Below are 23,601 nucleotides of genomic sequence, written 5' to 3'. Positions count from 1 at the left end.
CATTAACCACGCAATAGGCATAGCAACATGATCTCGAGATTATCACACAAGTACATGTACATGTAGGCCTTCATGGTTCTACATACATATACATTAAGATGGCCCTGTGGCATAAAATTTACTAATTCGCATAGTACATGATCCAGAGTCTGAGGCACATGTAGTGAGACTATGTACTATGGCTGGCTCTACAGACAGACCCTTTGGCATCTAGTCTTTACCCCAGACCTGTTATTGGTTACAGTGTCAAATATGAATCTGTGCTTGCATACTAGGGGCTGGGGGCGATTTTCTCCCCAAACTGCTCAAAAGAGCCCTGAAAACTAAAAAAAAAAAAAAAAAAAAGGCCTAAAAAATTCCAATTCATTGCAACAGCATACATGTATACTGTTCAATATATGCAAAAAGTGGTTTGGGTGTCCCACTCATCAAGCTTTTGCTTTTAGGGGCACCCTAATCATTTAAACTATATTATTAAGAAAAAAAAGTAGCCCCGAAAATAAATGAATGAATTTTTTTCCCAGATAGCAAGCTTTGTGAACTAGGGACCCCTGGATCTTACTCTGAAAGCTTTGAGGTGATCTCTCCTGTCTGATGAAAATCAAACCAGCTGATTTCCTGATGCAGGATAGAATGAAAGAATGCTTTCCTGAGACGGTTGGTCTGCCGCTCCCCCGTCAGTCCAAACGATGCGGTCTGAAAACACAAGAAAGTATTGTAATGATGTGGAGGTGCCGTGGCTGAGTGGTCTAAGGCGCCTGGCCATACATTGTGAAAGCCCGGGATTCGATCCCCGGCCGTGGCACCTATGTGTATCCTTGTGAGCAAGGCGTTTAATCTACAATGCTCTTTTATCTTGCTTTCAAATAAAGGGAAATGCTATACACATTATTAGTCACTAGGTGTGCACTTGTTTAAAGAAAAATATATATTGTAATATCCATCCATAATACTTTCAATTTTATACAATGATTTATTATTATCCATACGTCCATCCATCAATGCAGCTATCACGTCCTTCATATCTAAATAAATAAAAAGATCGATAACATCAATGTCAATAGTACAGAGAAGATTTAAAAAATATGTCTCCATAAAAATACCCATGTTTAGAATTTTCTCAGAATTTCAAACCTCTTTTCGAAACTGCCCATTGTTAATACTCACATGAATGGGACCAGCTGCTTATCTATGTAATCATTATTTGTCTAAGCTTTTATAGGAAGATTAAAGTCTAGATAATATTATTAATAATACAACAAAACACACTTTTGAAATTGACTTACATATGTGCATTAGCTTAGTGTCAATAGTGTTAATAAAGTACCGTATGCATCCTTATTATACTGTGTACATGTATGTTCGTGTTATGTAGACTCTCTAAATCTTTTTGTCTCAACTAAATTTCACTGTGACTTGCTGCCCATTCATTGTGGAATTTATCCCCACTCCCAATATTCAAAGCCCGGCTCACATTATGCGATCCGATGCAACACAATTTTCTAAGAAATTGCATTTTGCAATATTAGTTCCAAGAAGTAAAATACATAAAGTTTAGCATGATGTTAAGAACACTGAAATTAAATTATTACTTTGAGGCAAGTCCTGTGGTCAAGGTAAAGTCCTAATCGGCTTCAAGTCGCAGCCGATGATGATGTCACTATGATTTGGAATTGAACTTGTTTTTATTCATTCAGGGAGGCTCAAACTGGACTGAATTTCGATTTCAGTAGTCCTACCACTATTCTGAACTCTGATCCGTATTAGTTGGAATGTCCATATCAAATGTTACCAAAATTTCTTTGAAATTTGGATCGCACAAAAAAATCGCATAGTGAGAGCTTGGATTTAAGGCAAGTCCATCCCCCCCAAAAAATTTATTCAATCTTGTTTATTGTACAACAGGTGAACACTACAAGGGTATGGTAAGTGGATCTACAGTGTATCTTTCTGATCTACATTTTCATGACAGAAAGTGGGCGTGGGGCCTCACCAAAAACAAAACAAATTTTTGTAGCTCTGGGGGTAATGGCATAAACCAACATTGAATTCTCTCTTATGGAATTGTCTGAAAAACATGTGTTATGGACCTGTGACACTGAGCTTAGCAATGATAGCATGACTGTGCCCCGCCTTACAAAGAGTTACGATGGATCCAATCAATCACAACTATGGAAAGCCAGCAACGTCAACATCTGAAATACATATTTCTCCAAAATATTTGTCTAAATATGATGTATATATACATTTACTGTTTTCTTGACAATATACTATGATGGATGGATTTCCATATACCGGTACTTAAGGTTGATCAGATCGATTGTAACTCTCTGTAAGATGGGGTCTAGTGTCAGTGATTGGCTGTAGAGAATGATCAATGCAATCAGTCACAAGAACTAATATTATGATCAATCACTATGTGATGCAGAATCCTGGACAGATCTCCCAAGGAACTCACTTTGACATTGATCGCAACTCACCTGGATATACGACGAGATCATGACAGACAGACCAACCAGAGCGAAGCGTATACAACTCTCCTCGACGCCCAGCTCAAACTGATCCGACACTACAATCACCTCTTCATTATTATTAATACTGGGAACAAATTGTAACAACGTTCTTGTGGTGTGCATGGTTACATTATCAACGTCCACTTGCGTTACATTGGCAGTGTTGAACGTAATGAAATCGTCCAGCATGATTCCTAGGAACAGATAGAGGACGGGCCATCCTGATCCTTGCGCTAGAGCACCTAGGGCACCGAAGACGAGGAGAAACCAGTCTAGTCCTGTGGCATACCGGTACTGTGTGATAGAAGAGGAGAAATATGGATTTAGTCAAAGCTACCTTTAAAGTGACCAACTGTATACATACACATGTAGGACCATACATGTATGTATATCAAGCCCACAAATATGGCTTCCCTTGAATGGTTTTCCCAATTGAAGCATTATGTCCCCAATATCCATTTTCCTACATGTCATTATGTGAAATTTTATTCAATTATTTTCATATGTGAGTGTATGGTATAATATATACAAAGCTCCCTTATAATAAGAAAAGAAATGCAGTGCTGAATATCTCATGCATTAAATTAGTTGCTAACCCACTTTTTATTTCTTGGTGTTCAAAATATTCATAAATGAACAAAATTTATACAAAAGAACTAGTGGAGATGTGCTATCATCAATTGCTCATTGAATATTCATTAATACATGTAAGAACTGTTTCACCAAAATAATGCAAATCTTTCTTTCAAAACTTTGTTATTCTTTGTCTGATTTTGATCAATTTTTATTGATTTGTTTATAGTCCCCTGATTTTTCCTTATCTGTCAAAATTTAATCATTTTCAGCCTAAAACACCCCTTTACTCTCCAAGCACATCTGATACAACAAAGATCTATTATAAATGTATGTGATTAAATATGCACTATAAAATTATTTTCACCAGAAAAAAAAGTTTCATATGAATATTTGTGGCATTTATGAAATAAATCATGCATAATTTGTTTCCAGTCATTCACTATCATCAGGTGCATGCCAAATACAATGTAGAGTAAGCATGCACAAGTAAGTTTCTGTTTATCGTTCTTTCATTCAGCTAGAGTACCTATATACCAGCAATTTCTCCTATATTTATTCCCCCTATATCATGTTATTAAGAGGAAGTGAGAGAAATTGCTTTTTATAGTATAGAGAGACTGAAGTACATGTACATGTAATATCACAGAGATAGAGTTCATACTGTATTCAAAGTCAACTTTTCTGTACCTGAACATGAAACATCAATTACTATTTTCCACTTGTTTTGATAATGGTTTCCTTCAGTTTTATGCATGAAATCAATCAATCACTCTGCACACGTCATACATATTCACAAGTATACAAATATGGAAATCACCAAATGGCCTCCTTGAAGTTTTTATGGAAGTGTGTAGGAGGATATCTTTTAGTTTTCATGCAAATTTTCCATTCAACCCAACAACAATGACTGACCACTATTCTTACTGCATTGAAGCAAGACTATACCATAAAATTTACAGCAGCATGCATGTAGCTTCAAAGTCAATTTATCAATCTAAGGCCGTGTTTATGCTTCTACTTTTCAGGCCAGAATCAGCGTTTCCAAACGTGATTAGTCCAAAACACGTTTCAAAACGCCGATGTAAACTCACAAAAAGGTGCGTTTGTAAACATCGTTTGACCAGAATCAGGCTTTCTGGGGAAGTATAAACAGAACCACGATCGTAAACATGTTTAAATGACGTCATTTGGTACATGCTTCCGGTGAAATGAAAATCCGCGGGCAAATACAGTCGTATTGCTCCATGTAATCTCTACGTAATAACAACAATCGGAAAAAAAAACTTTCGAAAAAAGGCGCGCCCAATTTGACCTCGCTTTACGATGCGAAGCCAGCTGGAGATCATGATTTGCTCTGAAAAGTTAAGCATAAACAGCACTCCCAGAACCACGTTTACGATCGGCATTTTGAATCGACGTTTGAAATCGCTGATTCTGTCCTCGCAATGGAAGCATAAACACACCCTAAAACTACAAGGATCACTTTCAGGATAGATCTATTATAGGGGCTTAATATCTTCAAATTGGCAACTGTATGTAATATACTTGAAATAAATGTTTTCTTTGCTCAGAAATACATTAACTGCAAATCAAAGTGGAATGTGGTTTTTTTTTTGTAAATACAGGCCTACATGTACTTGACTTCTGATTAATTTCAGATCTCATTAAATTTCGAGAATTAGGGATATTTACATGTACATTAGAGTTGCCTATTTGATCTGAAATTCAAACGCTTACCAAATAAAGGAACTTTCTTGTTAAATTTCATTCGACACTGCCTTTTCAGGCCCCTTATACAATACATTACAGAAAACAAACAATTTGTGGAAAGCCATAAAAGAGAGAATATGGACTGATTATCAAAAAGGATCCTTCATTTCATGTACAAGTATACTACATGTATGTATGTATGCAGTATGAGAAACAAGAAATGTATTTAAGAAAAATTATGACATAATAAAAAAGATGGCAAATTGATGAAATAGTATTAGGGGCGGGGGCTACATGGAGATAGGGATAAAAAGACACTGTCATTTCATTTCTCATTTCAGTAGGAGGAAAACTATGAATCTCTTGTGACACTCTACTGAAGGTGAAAACAAAGACAAATTTATGATTTAGGGATGGTGAAGAGGGCATACTGTAGTGTAGGCCTCAATGGAAATATTGATAAAAAGATCATTTGATTTTAAATTGCATAATTCATGGATATCTGCATTATATATACCTGTGTATGCATCATAGAACATCTAAGCATACATAACATGTACACTATAAAAATACAGTGCAAAAAGAAATATACATGTAGGCTAGCCTTGTTATGGTGGGTGGATTTTCTCATTATCTGCAAGTTACATAATACTTAAGGGTCAGTCCCCCAGGTGGCTTCAACGACTTTCATTAGGTGGGCCTTTTAGGCCTTTTCACATGGTGAATCTTGAATCATCAATTAGAGATAGATTTCCCCAGATATAATTACATATTCAGCCAATTATGAAAAAAGTATCAACATGTGCAGTATAAGTGGTGATCATTTCAAATTTTAATAATGAGAATAAAATCACATGTATAACCAGTAGGTCCATGGTATAACCAACATTCAAAGTGTTGTATCAAATTTTAAATAAAGTGCCTGAAAATAAAAAAATTACAGAGGAAATGCTAATTCTTTTTCACATGCAAAACTAACTTGAATCAATATTTCCGTATTCTGCTCTTTTCGCAACACAATTCATCTGTATAATCTTTTTCCCCCAGGATTAGAATCATGAGAGTGAATGACTTGAGTGCTTGCATTCGATAAGTGTGGTCTAAGTTAATTCAAGATTAACTACCATATCTTGAATGGTTGTGGCTCAGTGGATTAGTCTCCAGAATCTGAAACAGAGGGTCGTGGGTTCGAATCCCAACCATGGCGTAATTTCCTTCAGCAAGAAATTGATCCACAATGTGCTGCACTCAACCCAGGTGAGGTAAATTTATTCCTTAAACGCAACACGCGTAACAGCTGCACTGCTAAAGCCAGGGTTATTATGCTGCATATACTGAAGAGCGCTTAGAGACTTCTGACAAAGTAAGTGTTAGGCGCTATATAAGCAAGTATAATTATTATTATTATATCTATCAGAATACAATCTATCCATAATATCACATGATAAGAGCGGAAAATAAATCAGGATTACACGTATATGGGTACACTTACCAAACTTAAAAATGGAACTTTACGAGGTACTTTACTTCTGTCGTGTTGTGGTCTGTAAGAAAAAAGAAAAGAAAAATGCAACATCAGAATTCTCTTAAACAACTATTATCACACATGCAGTTTCAGAAAGTAATTTTTTTTGACAATTTCAACATGGACAACAAAGTCGTTTTTTCATGATTTGTGTTCAATACACAAGTAGCGGGTGCTTAAAAAACAATTAAAAGGGGTACTGAATGTTATTGAAGTATAAGAAACAACATCTTCGATTGATCAATCGTTTAAAGTGCAATGTCCATCACAAATCGTACTACACAATTTATGCACATTTACACTATGTGTTGAAAATGAGTGATTTCTTCATCTATAATTCTAGATCAAAATAATCATCTCATTCTTTTAAATTACACTGTACCGTATTATCATCACTTTGACCAATCAAAGTTCAAGTAAAATTTGCATTCTATACCAATTCACAACACAAAAATGTATTAAAAAAACTATTCACTTTAACCTTTCAGCTTTAATTGCTGGAGTATCCTCTTCATTAAAACCTCAAGCACCCAGATATGGCTCAGTCACACCAACTAAACCCACTCCAGACCGATCAATGCTATTACAGTATTCTGAATGGCATATCATTTGTCGGTTTGGAGTCGGTTTCATTGGTGTGACTGTTCCCTCTCAGTAATGAGAAAGAACATGTACTTGGGTAGCCAAGTTGAAAATCATGACAGAGAATGTACTTGACCATTTTGATTTTACCATTTACTATCACTTTACATGAAATTTATATCACCTTCAGGGATTAAATCTTTCGGTCATATCACGAAAATCTCTTAGTCATACATGTTTGTAAAAACTTGCCTCATGAACCAGGAAAACTGTTCCCTGAAAATTGTTTACTGAAAACAGATATTATTAATGGATTGTCAGACAAACCAATAGGTATCTATATGTAGAGAGATATCAGACAAAAAAAGACTCATCACAAGAAAATAAAAATATTTCTTGACTTTTCCTTTATGAACTCTCTCCCCATGTCTCTTTCACTCTCTCCCTGTCTTGATGAACTCTAAACTTTTATGCAATACATTTTTACTTCATGATTAACTCTTTGATTCAGGGCATCATATCAGAAAAAAAGCAAGACAAAGCATTTTAAAATGCATGTTCTTTTTATATGATTAGGCACTGTAAAAGAACTGTGTTATCATCATTACATGAACCGGTATTTAGGTTGAATTTTGAAGTCTTGCATTTTTTGCTAGTATTCTGAATTTCTGAATTAAAGAACATTTGATCTTTCTCAAATTAAAAATGGGAATGTCTGGAGAGTACAATAAATTAGTTCACTGACACGTAGTTGTGGCATAAATTTGTAAAATGTAGCCAAATCAAATGTACATGTACAATGTATTTGTTATTATTCATTATTCCTATACAAGTGCAGTACAGTGTACCTACATACTGTACCTTAAGGGGCTTTCACAATCTCTCTTGCGATCGTTTGCAAACATTTGGTCACAATACATGTTGCACACAATAGCAACGGTTGTAAGCAGTTGCACCACCAATTGCGAAAGGGGCTCAAACTATACAAGATTGAAATGTTGACTATTGCAGGACTCAAAACTGATGTTAAAGGTGACTGTGACATTTTGATTTAACCAGTTGACTACGGACTTGGGTAATTGCTGTAAGTTTTGTACAAGGACCATACAATTTCAGTAGGCAATGGATTAACCAGTCAACAACTGAGTTGTGTCAGTCTAAAGGCTCTGTACAGGTACAATGCAGACCAGGTACACAGTAGCCGACGGGAGTGAGTTAAGTCAATGCTATTAAAGGTGTCTGTATGCTTTGGATAATAGATCCTGCAAATTGCTAATTTGCAATCTGATAAATATTTCCCTTACAATTGTGTTTAGAACTATAAAGCTTTGGGTATACATGTATTATGTCATTTACAGAATACACTGTCTGAAACTAGCCTGTCTGAAATATATACTGGTAATTTTTTTAGTTTGCCCACTCTAAGTTTTAACAAGGACACACTAGACAATGACAGCATTTACTACATGTATGCCCAAATTCGAAGTAAAGATCTGAGAAAGGGAATCTGGAGAGAAAGATTAGGCTTAGTTTGAGTTCCATTGTAAATGGCACGGTTGATTGGTCATTTCAGTGTGTGCATTAAATGTTTTAAGCACACAATCATGGACATTGCGTGGGTTTGGAATGCAAAAACACGATGGGTCTTCACTGTGATATTACATGTACATCAAGACCAATGTAAAGATGAATAATACTGGTACTCTCACAGTAATACAGTACATGGATAAATTACATGTCTAATTGCAGATTGAAAGTTTTGAAAAATGTACCAGAAATAAGATCCTTTTCCATGAAAGAAATGTTTTCCTCAATAGAGCACAGAAAACAGAATAACATTGCCTGAAAGCCTTATATTTGCGCCTTTTGGTTATGCCTGTCCGGAAGATGACCAAGTAATGAAATAATTTGAAAGTCTTTCAAATTTTAATTTGAAGTTGAAAATAACATTAATTACCGTATCTTCAACTGGACACATACAAATATTGTTGAAAGTTGTGATCAATATTAATGCTTCAGTAGATGTAGGGCATCTACAGGCCTAAAGTATTTTCATTGAATGTGTTTGGACACCCTATCATACAACTATCGATAATAATTTCCCAATATTAAAGGCAATAGTCCGAGGTTTCAGTCTATTAGTATTATCCAGAGCTTCAGCTTTCTTCTATTTTCTAGATTCATGGAATAAGATTTAAGATTCATGTCAAATTTCGAACTGGCTAACACATAAATCTTACATTAACTTTAATTGCGAAACAAGAAAAGACTTGGACCCAGAAGAGAATAGATCTCGATCTACTTTTAAAATCACAATCATTTAAAAATAGAAATAGGGTAAAATTAATGAGGTTGTGGTGTTAATGATTTCCCTCTAACCTATCATGCGATATCTCTGTTGATCCATAAAATGCAGCACCCAATCTCGAAGAATGAAGAACTAAATCAGAAGCTTCGTCTACTAGCACCGATTTTCCAGCAAGAGCACGATCGCTCGGAGGTCCCATAGTCGGGACGGCTGAGCCTCCTGTACCGGCTCCACTCGTCGTCCCACCAGCGGCGGCCGCACCCAAAGTCGCTGCGTCAAGAGACCCTCCCACAACATTCGTATCCGATTTGGTTCCTGAACCAACTCCTTCATTCTGATTTGTATCTGCAACGTTATGCTTTTCCAATAACGAACGTTTCTCAGCACTGTCATTTCTGGTAAACATGATTCCAGTTTATTGTAAGCAAATATAACTGGCACTAAATTAAAGTAAAAGACGAGACATTCTTTTAAAGTGCGGAGTCGAAGGCACGAAAGTCAACCATGAGAAAATTTCGGCAAAACTGAGCCTGTATTCTTTCATCAAGACGTTTCTTCGCATTATGTTTTACCGCTGCGCTGCGAGTTCCCCCTAGCCCTCGGCATCCTGAGTTTAGTTTGGATCAGGGGCCGCGGAACGGTTTTCAAAGTGGGGGGGGGGGGAGCTGACCATGCAAATAATCACAATCATGTGGTCATTTTTACGTTTTTGTACACGGTTTTTGAAAAACGGATGACGATTGATCTTAAGGGGGGGGGGGGGGTCTCGGTCTCGACTAAACTCTAAAGAAGATACCAGCCACAAATTTCTCAGTCTTCTTCTGAGATTCAATGGCAAAAAAAGTTAACCATTGAAAGAGAAGATGAACAATATTTTTAAAAGAGATAGTTATGGATAACTAAATACACTCAAACACCCCCCCCAAAAAAAAGGTGAAATATTGAAAACTAATTTGACCCCAAATTATAAAGCGATATAAATAGAAGTGTATGACAATATATAGCTGGGTTACTATAGGGGCAGTTACCCAGTAACCTTATGAATTTTCAAATTCCCAGTTTTTTTTTACAGACTCCCATCCCCATTATTTAGGCCTACTGATAAAACAAGACAAGTATAACCAACCCCCTAAATTTCAAATTGCTAAAATTGATAACCGCTTCCTTGCTTCAATTTCTCGCCTTGCTATCATAATTACTTCCCTGGGGTTTTGTTGCAGGGTGCTACATAACCTTTTAGAAGCACTTGCCCAGTCGGGTAAGTAAATTTTTAAAAAGTTGGAATATACTTGCCACAAATCTGTTTCACTTGCCCGAAAATATCCTTGAAAAAAAGTTTTACCTCTTCAAAGGAGTGTTTTGCGATTATTTAAACCAGTGACCCTTTTCTCTCTTTGGACATAAACTGATCTACCTTGTTATTGCATTTCTTTTTCTTATCTATAAAGTGATTTTATCTTGCCTGCATGACAAAACTTAGGGTGATATCATATCACATTGATCCTAATTTTGTTATTCTTCTGTGAGAATTTTGCGTGCCCAATTCGGACCAGTAGTTCTGGACTTTACTTCAAAACACTTGCCCGACTCTAACTTTCATTTCCCCGGGCAATCGGCCAAGTTTAAATATTGGAAGCCAAAAGTATGAAAATTAAGTTGCATGTTTCTTATGTTTACTGTGCCCTTTCCTGATTCATCGATGGTGAAGAAAATCATCTATTTAATACTTCCTACACAATTATTAATGATTTAAGAGCTGATTGAGCTGAGAGTATAGTGATATCTCTACTGTTAGTGATTATGTAACAATTTGCTGTCCATACTTACACCACAACTTTAAACCCGACTTCAGATTACGGGCCGAGAGTCCTTCGAACTGAACCTCCATGGACAAACTCTAACAACATGATCAAGAGAGGGGGCACTATCATTTTGATAAACAGGCACATGAAGGGCGATACTGAAAAAAAAAATTTTCCTCATATATAGAGATGTATACTAATTAGTGTGGCCTACACAACTATGTCCAACGTGGTATCCAGTAGCTCTGTCGTTTTTGTTTTAAATATTATGAAATTGATGAATTTAGCACTTTATGGAGGAGAAGTAAAAATTGAGAAAAATCGAGGTCGGATGTACAAAAAAATGTTGACTATTGTGGAATTAAAATTATATCCAGCATAAGAGCCAGCTAATTGATGAACAATATTTTTACATCAATTTTCCTCGTTTCTTTTCTTTATACAAATTGGCTGATTTCAATTTTCGAATAAAATAGTACACAGTCTTATATCCAATTGTCGTTGCAGTTCAAAATTTTATGAAGATGAATCGGCGCTCTTGAATAACCGATGTTGTCATCTCTTTTAAACTGTTTTAGGAATAGGATACTTAATAATTATTTTCCATATTTCATGAAGCAATTAGTAATTAAGTTTAGGAATTGGATTCCCATATAATACTTCGATTGCATGCATGACGTCCAAAGATCTTTTGAATAGCACAAATGGTTTCATTTAGGTATATTAAGTATAGGCATATGACTAAAGCTCCATGGTAGAGGCCTATGCTTTGCTCGGAAAGAATAGAGACTGAAATAATAGATTGTATATTTATGTATATATATGTACCCACTCCCCCAAATTTCCTAAACATGATAAGTGCACTTTATAAACGCATTATTGGAATATCATACAAACCACCTTCTTCATATTTGCATCTCCTCACTTTCCTCTTATTTACAAAATTTAGATGAATAGAGAAATTCACGCTACCATATCCTTTAGTAGAGATGCCACTCCTTCCAGTGCTTGGCAAAGTAAAGGGTGGGTGGGGGCGGGGGGGGGGTGGCGATATGCGGGCTTGAATCCTTGAATTATTTTCTCCCCAGGATCTCGGCCAATTTTCCCTTTTACATAGGAACCGTGAAGGATTTCAGATAATAATTCGATAACAAAATATAATACCATCGTGCATTTCTAAATACTTTCAATACCTCTCCTTTTCCAACATAGAACACTGCATTTTTATTATTTATTTTTCAAAATCTTATATAAGGGAACTTCAAAACAGGTTACATGAGCTAAGGCCCTAAGCATTCTCATTTGCGTAATCCCTCAGGTGCACTTGATCACATCGCAATGTACAAAATACATCGATTACAACAAACTACAAAAAAAAACAACAACAACAACAGTATACTATGAGACCATTGCGAGGATATTTTGCAATTAGAAGTGAAACGATTGCATGCTATGTAAATAATCTTTATCTATTCGATTTGAAGATGGAGTTGGGGATATTCTTGCTCGATAGGGGAAAAATCATTCGTTAATCATTTATGTTGGCGTGCGAAAAATTCCCTCACACAAGGGTGTTCGAAAGAAAAAATAAGTGCCTGGTGCAATGAAAATACCTACAGATAGCAATCTCATTGAATAATGTTTCACGGTGCATGGCCACGACGGTTATGACTGTATACAGACACAGGTACCATGAAGACAAGAAAGAGGTATACATCCTCAACGTTTCGGATGCTTTCTAGGAAATTAAAGATAAATTCCAATTCTGGAAACGATCTCAAAATGACTTTTTACAGAATCTATGACCACACAAGTGTCTGTTTGTATGAATAAAAAATATGTGCCAAAGGATTCTGGAAGAAATTGTGTAATTGCTGAGAAATAAGCAAAATAAGCGCGGATTCGGTCACTTCCGTCGGGTCTTTATTCCAGCAATAATAATACGGGGTCCGACCACTTGACCGAAGGTCCGCGAGACCGAGGGACCGCGAGACCGAGGGTCCGCGAGACCGAAGGCCCGCGAGACCGAAGGTCCGCGAGACCGAGTTTTTTCGGTCTCGCGGGCCCTCGGTCTCGCGGACCCTCGGTCTAGCGGATAATACACTGTCCCACGTGTGCCTATCTGTGTTAGTGATCTTCAGTGTGAAATTTTTTCAGCGTAGATTTCAAGATTTCACAAAGTTCAGTTTATGTAACTGTACTAGATCTAGATCCTCAATATTCTGACAATTAAGCCTGGTTTTACAGACTGATGAAATCAGTGTTTACTGCAACCAAGGAGTCCTTGCTGCAACTACTGGCATTTCTCTTTAAAGAACGAAGAGGTCTCGGACAATCGTTACAATATTCCCTTCGGAGGACAACTCCCAAAGGTCAGGCAGATTGTCTTCGATTGCTTAATTGGACTAGGTGATTACCAAGTGCTCCTGCAGGAAGCGTATTGCTCTGCGACAATGTGCTCACGGAGAATGTTTCCCCAGCAGCAGGAGAGTTGTCCTGTTAAGAATGTGTCGTTCGAACCGATCCTAAATATCCCGTTATCCTGGAAGCCCTCCTCTAATTAAAAAAGATGTATTCCAGGAGAACGTTTATCCTGGAGAATTGTCCTCTCTTCGAGATACATGTACTTGTAAAAATATTCACTTTTGCCAATCCGCATGTATAGGCCTATCGCATATTCTGCAACATGAGGCCTAACTAGTCAAGATCCAAAGCGGAGTGAGACCTATTATAGAACTGAGCTATTTTTGGAAATAAGTTCCGTAAATCAAGGATACATTTTCAATGGCTTCAATCCTAATTATCTATGGTAAAAATGCATGCATCCAAACTAGCAAAGTAATGGTGTTCCACAAGGGTCTCATCTAGGAACTATGCTATTTACACCAAAGAGGCTACCTCACTATAATATTCCATTGGATTTCCTATCAGTATAACTACGAAGCAGACTATGACTGATTGGTGTGTCAGGTACAAGTATAAAATAAAGTGTCAAAATACCATGACAGGTTAGTCCACAAAAGCCGGCTTATTTTCAATGGGGTCCTATACACAATGTTGTTTTTTCCTTCATACACAGTTACTCTTCCTTAAAATACACCACTCTGAGGTTTTCTTGCAGAGGAAACACATATGTAAAGGTTATGTATGTCGTGTGAGGCGTGATTTTAAAGGACAAGTTCGCCCCAGAGAAATGTTGATTTGAATAAATAGAGACAAATCAAACTAGCATGACGCTGAAAAATTCAACAAAATCGGATGTGAAATAAGAAAGTTATGGCATTTTAAACTTTCGCTTATTTTTCACAAAACAGAGATATTCACAACTCGGTGACATGCAAATGAGTCAGTCGATGATGTCCAACACTCACTATTTCTTTTGTTTTTTATTGTTTGAATTATACAATATTTTTTTTTTAAATTTGACAATACGGACCAACTTGACTGAATCATATAATATTAAACAATGCTGATTTCATATTTCATATAATAAAACACAAAAGAAATAGTGAGTGGATGACGTCATCAGTCTCCTCATTTGCATACCGACCCGGATGTGCATAATTATAAGGCTTTTGTGAAATTAAGCTAAACTTTAAAATGTAAAAACTTTCTTTATTTTACATCTGATTTTCATGAAATTTTCAGTGTTATGCTTGTTGGATTTTTCTATTTTTATTCAAATCAACTTTTTGTTGGGGTGGACTTGTCCTTTAAGTGTGTAGTATGGCTGAGGTCATGTATGTTTGAGGACATGGCCTTTTCTGTCTTCATTTAAAACAGCACTGTCATTTAGAACCGGGGGGGGGGGGGTGCTCTATCAAAATGTGCCCGATAATTCTTGGCCATTTCCAACATGTTTCTTTGATCATTTCCTATATATATAATTTCCTACATATAGATGTAGGAAAGCAGAATATTCTTCAGACATGAAGCTACAGACACACGATCCTATTGGAAACTGTATCCTCACGGGTTTTAAATCATTGCGATCGTTAATACAAGGGCGCACGCTGAATATAAATGAGTTCCAAGTCTCCAGGTATAGGGGCATGTCTACCAATGAATTTATAAACCAAGCTCTGACGGATAAAAACTGTAAGTAAAGTTGACTTTACATATAAGCCTATTACATCTAAGTTTGCTATCACCGTACAATGGCGTAGGGTGGTTTGAGCATGGGGAGGTACACATCTTGCGGAGGTGGAACTAAAATTAGTGGTATGGGAGGGGTGCACATCTTGGCCTTGGGGAGGTGGAACTAAAGTTTAGAAAATCAGCTGTTGCAAACAAGAAGGGGTGCAAATTTCGTTTTGCTTGCCAGTGTCGGAACTCATCTGTCTCAGCGGAGGTGGCCGTCGTGCTATAGCCAGGCTGACACTTGAACGACTTTTGTCGTGGCAAGTCGTGTCATTTTGGGGCACGAACTGGGAGGCTCCCGCACTGTTTACGACTTGTTCACGCAGAGTTCACGACAGTGTCCACATTGACACGAACTGGCAAGACGAGTTCACGCATAGTTTGCGCATAGTTTACGCACTTCCCGCATTGGCACGACGAGTTTGCGCAATTCGGACGGTGTCGTGCTGAACTATTCGTGACCACGACGTGAGCTGTTCGTGAACTATTCGTGACAGTCGTGGCATGGCGCGCACTGCCACGCACTGGCACGCATCCTCCCGCCTCGTCCCGACGAGTTCACGAACAGTTGGCGCATAGTTCACGACCCGGTCGCTAAATTTTGTCGTGACCAAAATTTTGAACATTTCAAAATTCTCGTCCCGACATGGCACGCAGTCACGACGTGTCACGACGTGTTTACGCACACTTCACGCCAGTTCACGACTAGATTGCGCACTGGAACGACTTGAGTCGTGCCAATGCGTGACACAAAATCGTACAAAAACGTCGCCGATTTGAATATTCACGACGAAATTGGAGACATCATGAATTTAGTCACGAATTATTCACGACGAAATTCACGACGTCGCCAATTTCGTCGTCAATATTCAAATTGGCGACAAATTATTCACGACAAAATTCATTGCGTCACCAATTTGAATATTCACGACGTCACGTATTTCATTACCAATTTCGTAGCGAATAATTCACAATTAAATTCACGATGTTGCCAATTTCTTCGCCTTGAATTTGTTTTGCTTGCCTGGGCGGTATGTCGTGTATGTGGTACGTGCATATGGAACTCTTGCCAAGACTTTTTACCATGGTTTCTGTGAAAATGGTGGGTTTCAATAGGGTGAGTTTAAGCCAAAAATTAAAAGATATGTTAAACTTTCGTTCTACTTTAAGCAACATAACATATTTGAACACAAAGCTATATCACTTGACCTTGAAATTATTCCAAATATAGCTATTTGGGTGCTTCATAAATAGCATATCCAAATCACCTTATACTTTGCAACACATTTCAAAATGGATTTTCACTTAAAGAGATCGCGATGATATTTACAGTATGAGTAGTTTGTAATGAGTACTTGGAGGATCTACATATTAAGTAACTATTCTTCCATGACAATGACCTTGAAAATACTATGACGTGGTTAGTGACCCGCCTACCCCTGAGCGTTAGTCCCTATACGTAATCATGGAAGTAAATGGGGTGCTGGGTGCATGTTCCATTTAATAATTAAAAACCCACCTTCTCATAGATAATGTTTCACAAAAGTCCACCAAAATGATCGTGCAGCAGACATTCCGTCGCACACTTTTGCCAAACAACGATCCAACGGTCTGCATCGGCCACACTAACAGCGGTGTTAAAACTGACACCAATTGGTGTTAATAGAGGACAACACCCTGAGGTGTTAAAATTACACCCTAGAGATTAAACATAACACCAAAGAGTGTAAATGTTACAACAAAAGGTGTTGTAATAACACCTATAGGTGTAAAACTAACACCACCAATTTAACACCGGTGTAAAATAACTGGTGTGGTCCTCTATGTACACCGGTTAACACCACAGTTTTTGCTGTGCAGGCACGCATACATTCGTAATTCCGAAGCTTCGGATATTCCCAAGGTTCGTTATTCCGAAGGTTCGTATTTCCGAAGGTTCGTAATTCCGAAGGTTCATTAGTCCGAAAACGAAGTGAGGTTCGTAATTCCGAAGGTTCGTTAATCCGAAAAAGAAATGAGGTTCGCAATTCCGAAGGTTCGTTAGTCCGAAAACTAAATAATTAACTAACCTTATTACCTTCGGAATAACGAACCTTATTTCGTTTTCGGATTAACGAACCTTCGGAACATCGAACCTTATTTCGTTTTCGGATTATAGAACCTTCGGAATAACGCCACAAATGTTCGGATTAACGAACCCTTTTACGTTTTCGGATTAACGAACATCGAGGTATAGGCAATTTACGTCTTTCGGAATTAAGAACCTTCGGAATTACGAAGTGTAACCGGCTAGGGAATGTGTAATTGAACATGAAATACATTTTTATGTTCATAAGAAAAGTTAGCACAAGGTAACTGACAAAACTAATCCGAGCTTTGCGATTTGGCGGTATAGATTATTTACTAAGTATTCAGAACAGCTTTTAGCTGAACAGGTCTGTATCTTTATGATTTATTCTGTATTTAATTAAGTCAAACAAACTGACATTGCCATTGAAGTTTGTTATAAGTCCTTCGACAGTTTTATATACACTGTTGACATTTTACGAGGCCATGTGAACGTCATGAAACATGGAAGTATAGAGTACTAAAATGCTTGCCATGGGAATCCTTTTCAATAGAAACACAATGAATCAGAAGAATAATAAAGTCAGTTTTGCATCCTTGCAATAATTGCAAATGAATAGCAAATGATGATGTCGGCAAATTATTTTGCTTAAATTCGACAGTTTCGTACTTCAAAGCTTTTCAGCTGCCCTTTGTAAAGTGCAACGTTTCACGCCCCATCCAATCTCCTTTACAAAAGGGCTTTAACCCCGGCAAACTGTCTCCATCAAAAAAAATCTTTCAGCTTGTGACTGTGACTAAGGCTAAAAAACAGTGCCGATTCAGAGTTACGTAGGGCCAGTCGTGTTGACCTCAACGGGGGTTCAAGTCCATCAGAAACCCCGATGTGAATTCGAGCAGACGCTGACAGCCGTGTAAAATGTTTCCAAATATTTGCCCTCAATTACTCTATGACGAGATGCATAGCGATCGTGTGAAGAGCTGAGCCTCGGCGTCTGCGTTATTAAAGGTGTTCGCAAACGTGTTATAGAACGAAGAGATATCTGCCGCCTATGATGTGCCATCTTGAAGATCAATTTGTCTTCAATTTTCATCTGAGAATGTCTTTTCATTCATGAGTAATTTGACGTCATACATAGGGGGCCAATGGAAGGAAAAAAATATTGTAACCGACACTATTCGAATAAAAGATGTAGGCCTATATTAGAGTAAAAATTATATTGTGATTGTTCTAATGGCTGTATGAAAAAAATGATGCATACCTAACAATGTCCAATCAAAAGCAGGTTATGATGATTTCAAAGGGAGGGGGGGGGGGGCAACTGCTCCACTAAGTAGGCCTAAATGAACAGATATGCAACATGACAATCCCAATTGATGCCAAGTATCGGGAGGGGTGGGGGTGGTGGTTGCGCACACAATATTGATCTCGAAATATCGACATCGTTAGTAATTAATTCCCAAGGAAAATGACGGTGGGAAATATATATCATACATGAACAAAAAAAAAAAAATTGAGTTATTTTTAACGCAAATATTGTTGAAAATACAAGTTTAGAGCTGCTTGGTTACGGCATCGATGTCTCACCCCCTCCTTACCCCAAGGTACAATCCAGGAGAACGGTCAGTTTTATTAAGTCACTGTTCAAGTTTCTTAAGCTTTTGAAAATAAACATAGATATATAGGCTCAAATAATTATTAACGTGGTCTGAAAAATAAGTGAATTTAGAATGAACACATGGAAATTTTTCAATACTAAAATTACATATCTATAAGGGTATAGATGCATCCAATAGCAGGTGAAAGGTCATTCTTTTTCTAGTTGAATCTATTCACTCTTTCCGAAATGAAATAATTCACTCACTTATTCTTTTTTTTTAATATATGATATTATTAGTCAGAAGTATTTTTACATTCTGATTTCCAAAACGACTAGTTCATTGCAGGTAAAGATCGGTCAAAGTTATCAAGATTATGAATATAAGGCGCCAGCGTCAATTGGCCGAAACAAATTTGTGTCAAAATGTATTTCCCTTGCAAATACCCATTAATAACTTCGCGTGCTTTTCATTTGTCATAAATTTTGTGCTACATCATTTCATTGTATTGTATTTCATTGATGGCGTACATTGAATTGTATTTTAATGCCATATATTTTATGATTGTATTGGATTATATCATGTATTTTGTTTATTCGCATGAAATAACAATGAATATTTTCTCCATAAATGATTACTCAAAGCTACTTATGACGGAATAATGGCATTAACAATAATAGTAATTTCTTATAATACGAAACTTTTGTGCTCGCAATTCTCACGGTGAGCTTACATACTAAAAAAAACATGCATTTTATGCCGTGTTGTCTTGCTGTGCCTTGTACACAGACGGATTATATCAAACCACTTTGCGCGCTTGAAAGAAAAATTATGCATTAAAATTATTGTTGCGATGAAAATTACCCGCTGTTATGGACTACCGATAAATCCATTAGCGTCTATTGCAACAAGATTTGCATTATCCCTTTCATCCTACATTGTCAAAGGGTAGTCTCAGCACGACATCCACACTCTGTTGTTATGTAGAAAATACGCTATTTTTGTGTGTGAAAGAGACATCTTGTCATTCAAACGAATAGAATCGATTCATTTTGAAAAAAAAAATCGGAACTAGAAATAACATACATTAAGTGCCCTTTGCCCCTGTATTACGTATGTCCATTCAAATTTGAATAAATTATTTAAGAGGACAGGTTTCGAAATAGAATATCAAGTTCCCGGATGTTGCGCAAATTATATTTCACAACTTTCACAAGGATGCCAAGCACATAGATCAAGAGGCAGCTAATCTGAATCGATTTAAATTACTCATAAAAAAATCTGAATTCTAACTTATTCAATTAAATATCTTGTCAAATATACTTATCCACGGTAGTGTTGATCATTTTAAAGTCAATACATAATTTTGTATATAATGCACAGGGTATATCCATTCGTGTTGCAGTGCTGTATAAAATTTTGCTAAATTTATATTACCCTTGTATAAAATTTCGATAAAGGGTCTACACCTTACAAGCTTTGTTTTTCAGTACGCCCCTCCACTTTTTTAATTGTCTTGGTACGTCTCAAAAGTGCTATGTTATTCACTTGATATATTTTTTTAAATACGGTGTTCAAATTCGTTACAGGGGTTGTAGGTGGTGCTTCGTGTCTTCCTTTTTAAATCATCAATATATGGCTCGAAATATGGCCTGTCCGTTTTTACAGAAAGTTTGTGGGGGTGCCAGAGGGATTCGTTTTAGGTCCCTTCCAGTTTCGTTAGCTTCTTGGGTCCTACAATATTGGAGCGGCACGCAAATGGCCATGGGACGACATTTTATATCATTTCTGAAAACAAATAGGAAAATTTGAAGTTCATGGGGCGGGTTTATTCCATAAGATTACTGCGCATGCCCAAATGCGCATCTCCTGCTAAAAAATTTAAATGATTACTTCATGTCAGTGTGTAGCGCGCTCAAAATTTTATCTTTTTTATATATCTTTTTTACTCATTTCATTTGCAGATAAGACATTTCAATGAAACAAGAATCGTCTTTTCATAATTGATGTGCATATTTAACTCTGAAGATCATTCATATCAGACAAGTACGGACATGATTCTACAATACGAAGAATTCTCAGTCAAATGGAAGAACAAAATTAAAACTCAAAGGTTAATTCACTTGCAAACAGCAAATCAAACAAAACTTTGGCCAATACTTAATTCACTTGGAAATGAAAAAGGAAAGCAAAAAAGGAGACACGTTTACACAACGAAATGTCAAATGAAAACAAAACAAGACGAAGAGCAACCTATATAAATACACGCTTAAAAATGCGTGGTCGGATTTTACGTGGTTTTACGTGGTCAAAATGATTTAACCACGTTTCGTGGTTGTTTGATCAACAAAACAGGTTCTTTGGTCAGAACCACTGCTAGAATTAACCACGATGATTAGTTATACTGACCACGCAGAACGTGGTCAGATGAAAGAGCATAATTTGACCACGTTTCGTGGTCACGGTTTGATCGACGATAATTATAGTCACAAAAATTGGGTCATTTTTTGTCAGCATCAAGTAGATCTAACCACGATGATTATATTGCGAACACGTATACGCAGAACATTTCAAATGGAAAATAACCATTCATGCTTAATGGTCATTTTGGGTGACCCCGCACAGTGGCCAAAATGACCACGTATATAGCGCGGTTAAAAATTTGACCTAAACGTTGACGTGTCAAATTCATTAACCGCACTTTATGGTCATTTTGGATAAAGCGAGGGTTTCGGACTCCGGTGACCCGGATTCGATTCCCAAGTGCCGGTGCGCTAGTGCCCTTTGGTATATAAGGCATTTATCCTCATTACCAGGTTCCTCGGAGAGGACCTTGAGCCCTCGGTCCCCTGGTTGCTTGCTCACAGGCATTCGTGCTCTCTGGCAGTCTGGTAAAAAGCTTGATATAGCATTATATAACATAACCCCCACACCGTTAGCCAAAATGACCATATAGTGTGGTTATTTGCCTAACCCAGTCGTGGTCAAATTTTAGCCATGCTTATAAATGGTCATTTTAATTTGGTGACCCCGCACAGTGGGGTTAGACAAAAAGACCACGTAGCGTGGTTCATGTTATGATAATATCATATATGTTTATGGTTTATGCACATGCGCGTGGTTGCTAAGTGGTTGCTACGGGTTGCTTGGCCTTAATTTGGCTACGCGACATGAAACCAAGATGTAAGAACTACGTGCTCCGAGTCGTTGTTAAATAAACTTGATAATTGAGAGTTCAGTCATTCATGTGTCCATCTCAGTGATATACAGTGTTCCTTCTTCTTCTTCTTCTGTATCCTTCCTCCGCTGTATCGGAGATCCGCAGTTTGATACTGCATTAATGGTAGCGTTACATATTTTGACGTGAGAGTAAGGTAGATCGAGAGAGGTGAATCTTATGCAAGAAATTTAAGACAAGTAGGTTAAGGTCGTTTCTGGAGGAATCTGCTAATTCGACGTCAGGTAGAAACAGGACGGAAGTGGTAAATTGTTGTGGTTCTTGATCATTGAAATACACAGAAAAATACTGCAGTTCCTCGTCTTCTTTTATTAAGTGTAGAAGTGTTTTTCTGTGTGTGCTAAACGCTGGGCATTCTCCAACAAAATGTACAACGCTTTCCAGTTCGGAGTGGCAGAACTTGCAGGACGTTGTGGTACTTTGATTCAGAGAGAATAATCTTCTATTCGTTGGGTATGTACTGCAGGATAATTGAGCTCTGATGGATATAGCTTCCCTCAAGAGAGGGCTGGAGACTTGCTTTGGGTAATAATTCTTTTTATTACGTTGGGTCATGCCCGACCATAGACTTAGAGAAGATTTTTTAGCAACTGCAATTTCAAGGGCTGCATAGTGTTGTTTATAAATTTTTCCCATTGCTAGCTTCTTCCATACTTTATATGGAATGCGCTCTCTAAGGATGTTAGTGAGACTTGGAAGCTCATAACTATTGAGAATTTTTATCCAGCGTCTTACCAATGGTGTATTGTTTGCTATACCATTCAATAGGATTCTTCTTTCAGTGCGCTCGTCTGAAAGGCTTGCATATTGCCCAAGTAAGAGAAGAATTTCATAGTCGATTCGCTTATCCATTGGAAGGATATCTAGCAATAAATAAACAATTTCGTCAGCCGCACTCCTTGGCAAACCAAGCACTCTTTTAAAAAGAAAAGATTGAGCCTTGTTCAGACGGGACAGCATGTAGTTGGTAAGTTGGATAATCTGAATCCCATACAGCATTCTTGGTATACAGAACATTTTCCAAAGATGAGTACATATTGGTGGCAGCAGGCGTAGAGTTCCTTGCTTTGTTCCAGTAAGCGAGAAGAAGGTGTTATATCCCTTTGATATGATGTCATTGGTGTGATCAATATTACAATTGCTTTTTATTATGCCAAGGTGTGGGTGCTCTCTGCTTTCCTTGATCGTCATTCCTCCCATTTTCCACTCGATTGAACTTACACTGGTTGATGTTTTTTTTGTTTATTACTACTACGGCACTTTTTTGTGGATTAATTTTATATCTCCAGGCACAGGAATAATTGAAGGTGAGGTCCAGCATTGATTGGAGTTCACGAGGGCATGTACTGATAAGAGCAACATCATCTGCTAGTACTATCACTCCCATGTAGCAACCGTTAATAGAGCATCCTAGACAAGCATTCCTTAGTGATTTGATCAGGCCGTCGATGAAGACTGTATATAAGGTGGGAGAGAGCACACTTCCCTGTTTTACACCTTGAAGGATTTGAAAAGGAGAGCTGACTTTTCCTTCCCACATG

The 23,601-nt window shown here is 37.4% G+C and overlaps 1 protein-coding gene across 1 annotated transcript in view; it reads right to left on the bottom strand.

The window, feature by feature from the left end:
* Positions 1-9,698, bottom strand: part of LOC121427218 (ATP-dependent translocase ABCB1-like) — a 34,167-nt gene extending 24,469 nt beyond the window's left edge. The window contains exons 1-4 of the mRNA XM_041623502.1: positions 9,286-9,698; positions 6,292-6,343; positions 2,481-2,807; positions 563-696 (exon numbers count right to left, since the gene is read on the bottom strand). Coding sequence (XP_041479436.1) covers positions 563-696; positions 2,481-2,807; positions 6,292-6,343; positions 9,286-9,620 — 848 coding nt within the window. The 5' untranslated portion in view covers positions 9,621-9,698. The remainder of the gene's footprint in view (positions 1-562; positions 697-2,480; positions 2,808-6,291; positions 6,344-9,285) is intronic.
* Positions 9,699-23,601: the final 13,903 nt, after the last annotated feature.

Source organism: Lytechinus variegatus, chromosome 14 (assembly GCF_018143015.1).
Source record: "Lytechinus variegatus isolate NC3 chromosome 14, Lvar_3.0, whole genome shotgun sequence".
Classification (NCBI taxonomy): domain Eukaryota; kingdom Metazoa; phylum Echinodermata; class Echinoidea; order Temnopleuroida; family Toxopneustidae; genus Lytechinus; species Lytechinus variegatus.
This window is presented reverse-complemented; position numbering and strand designations above follow the sequence as displayed.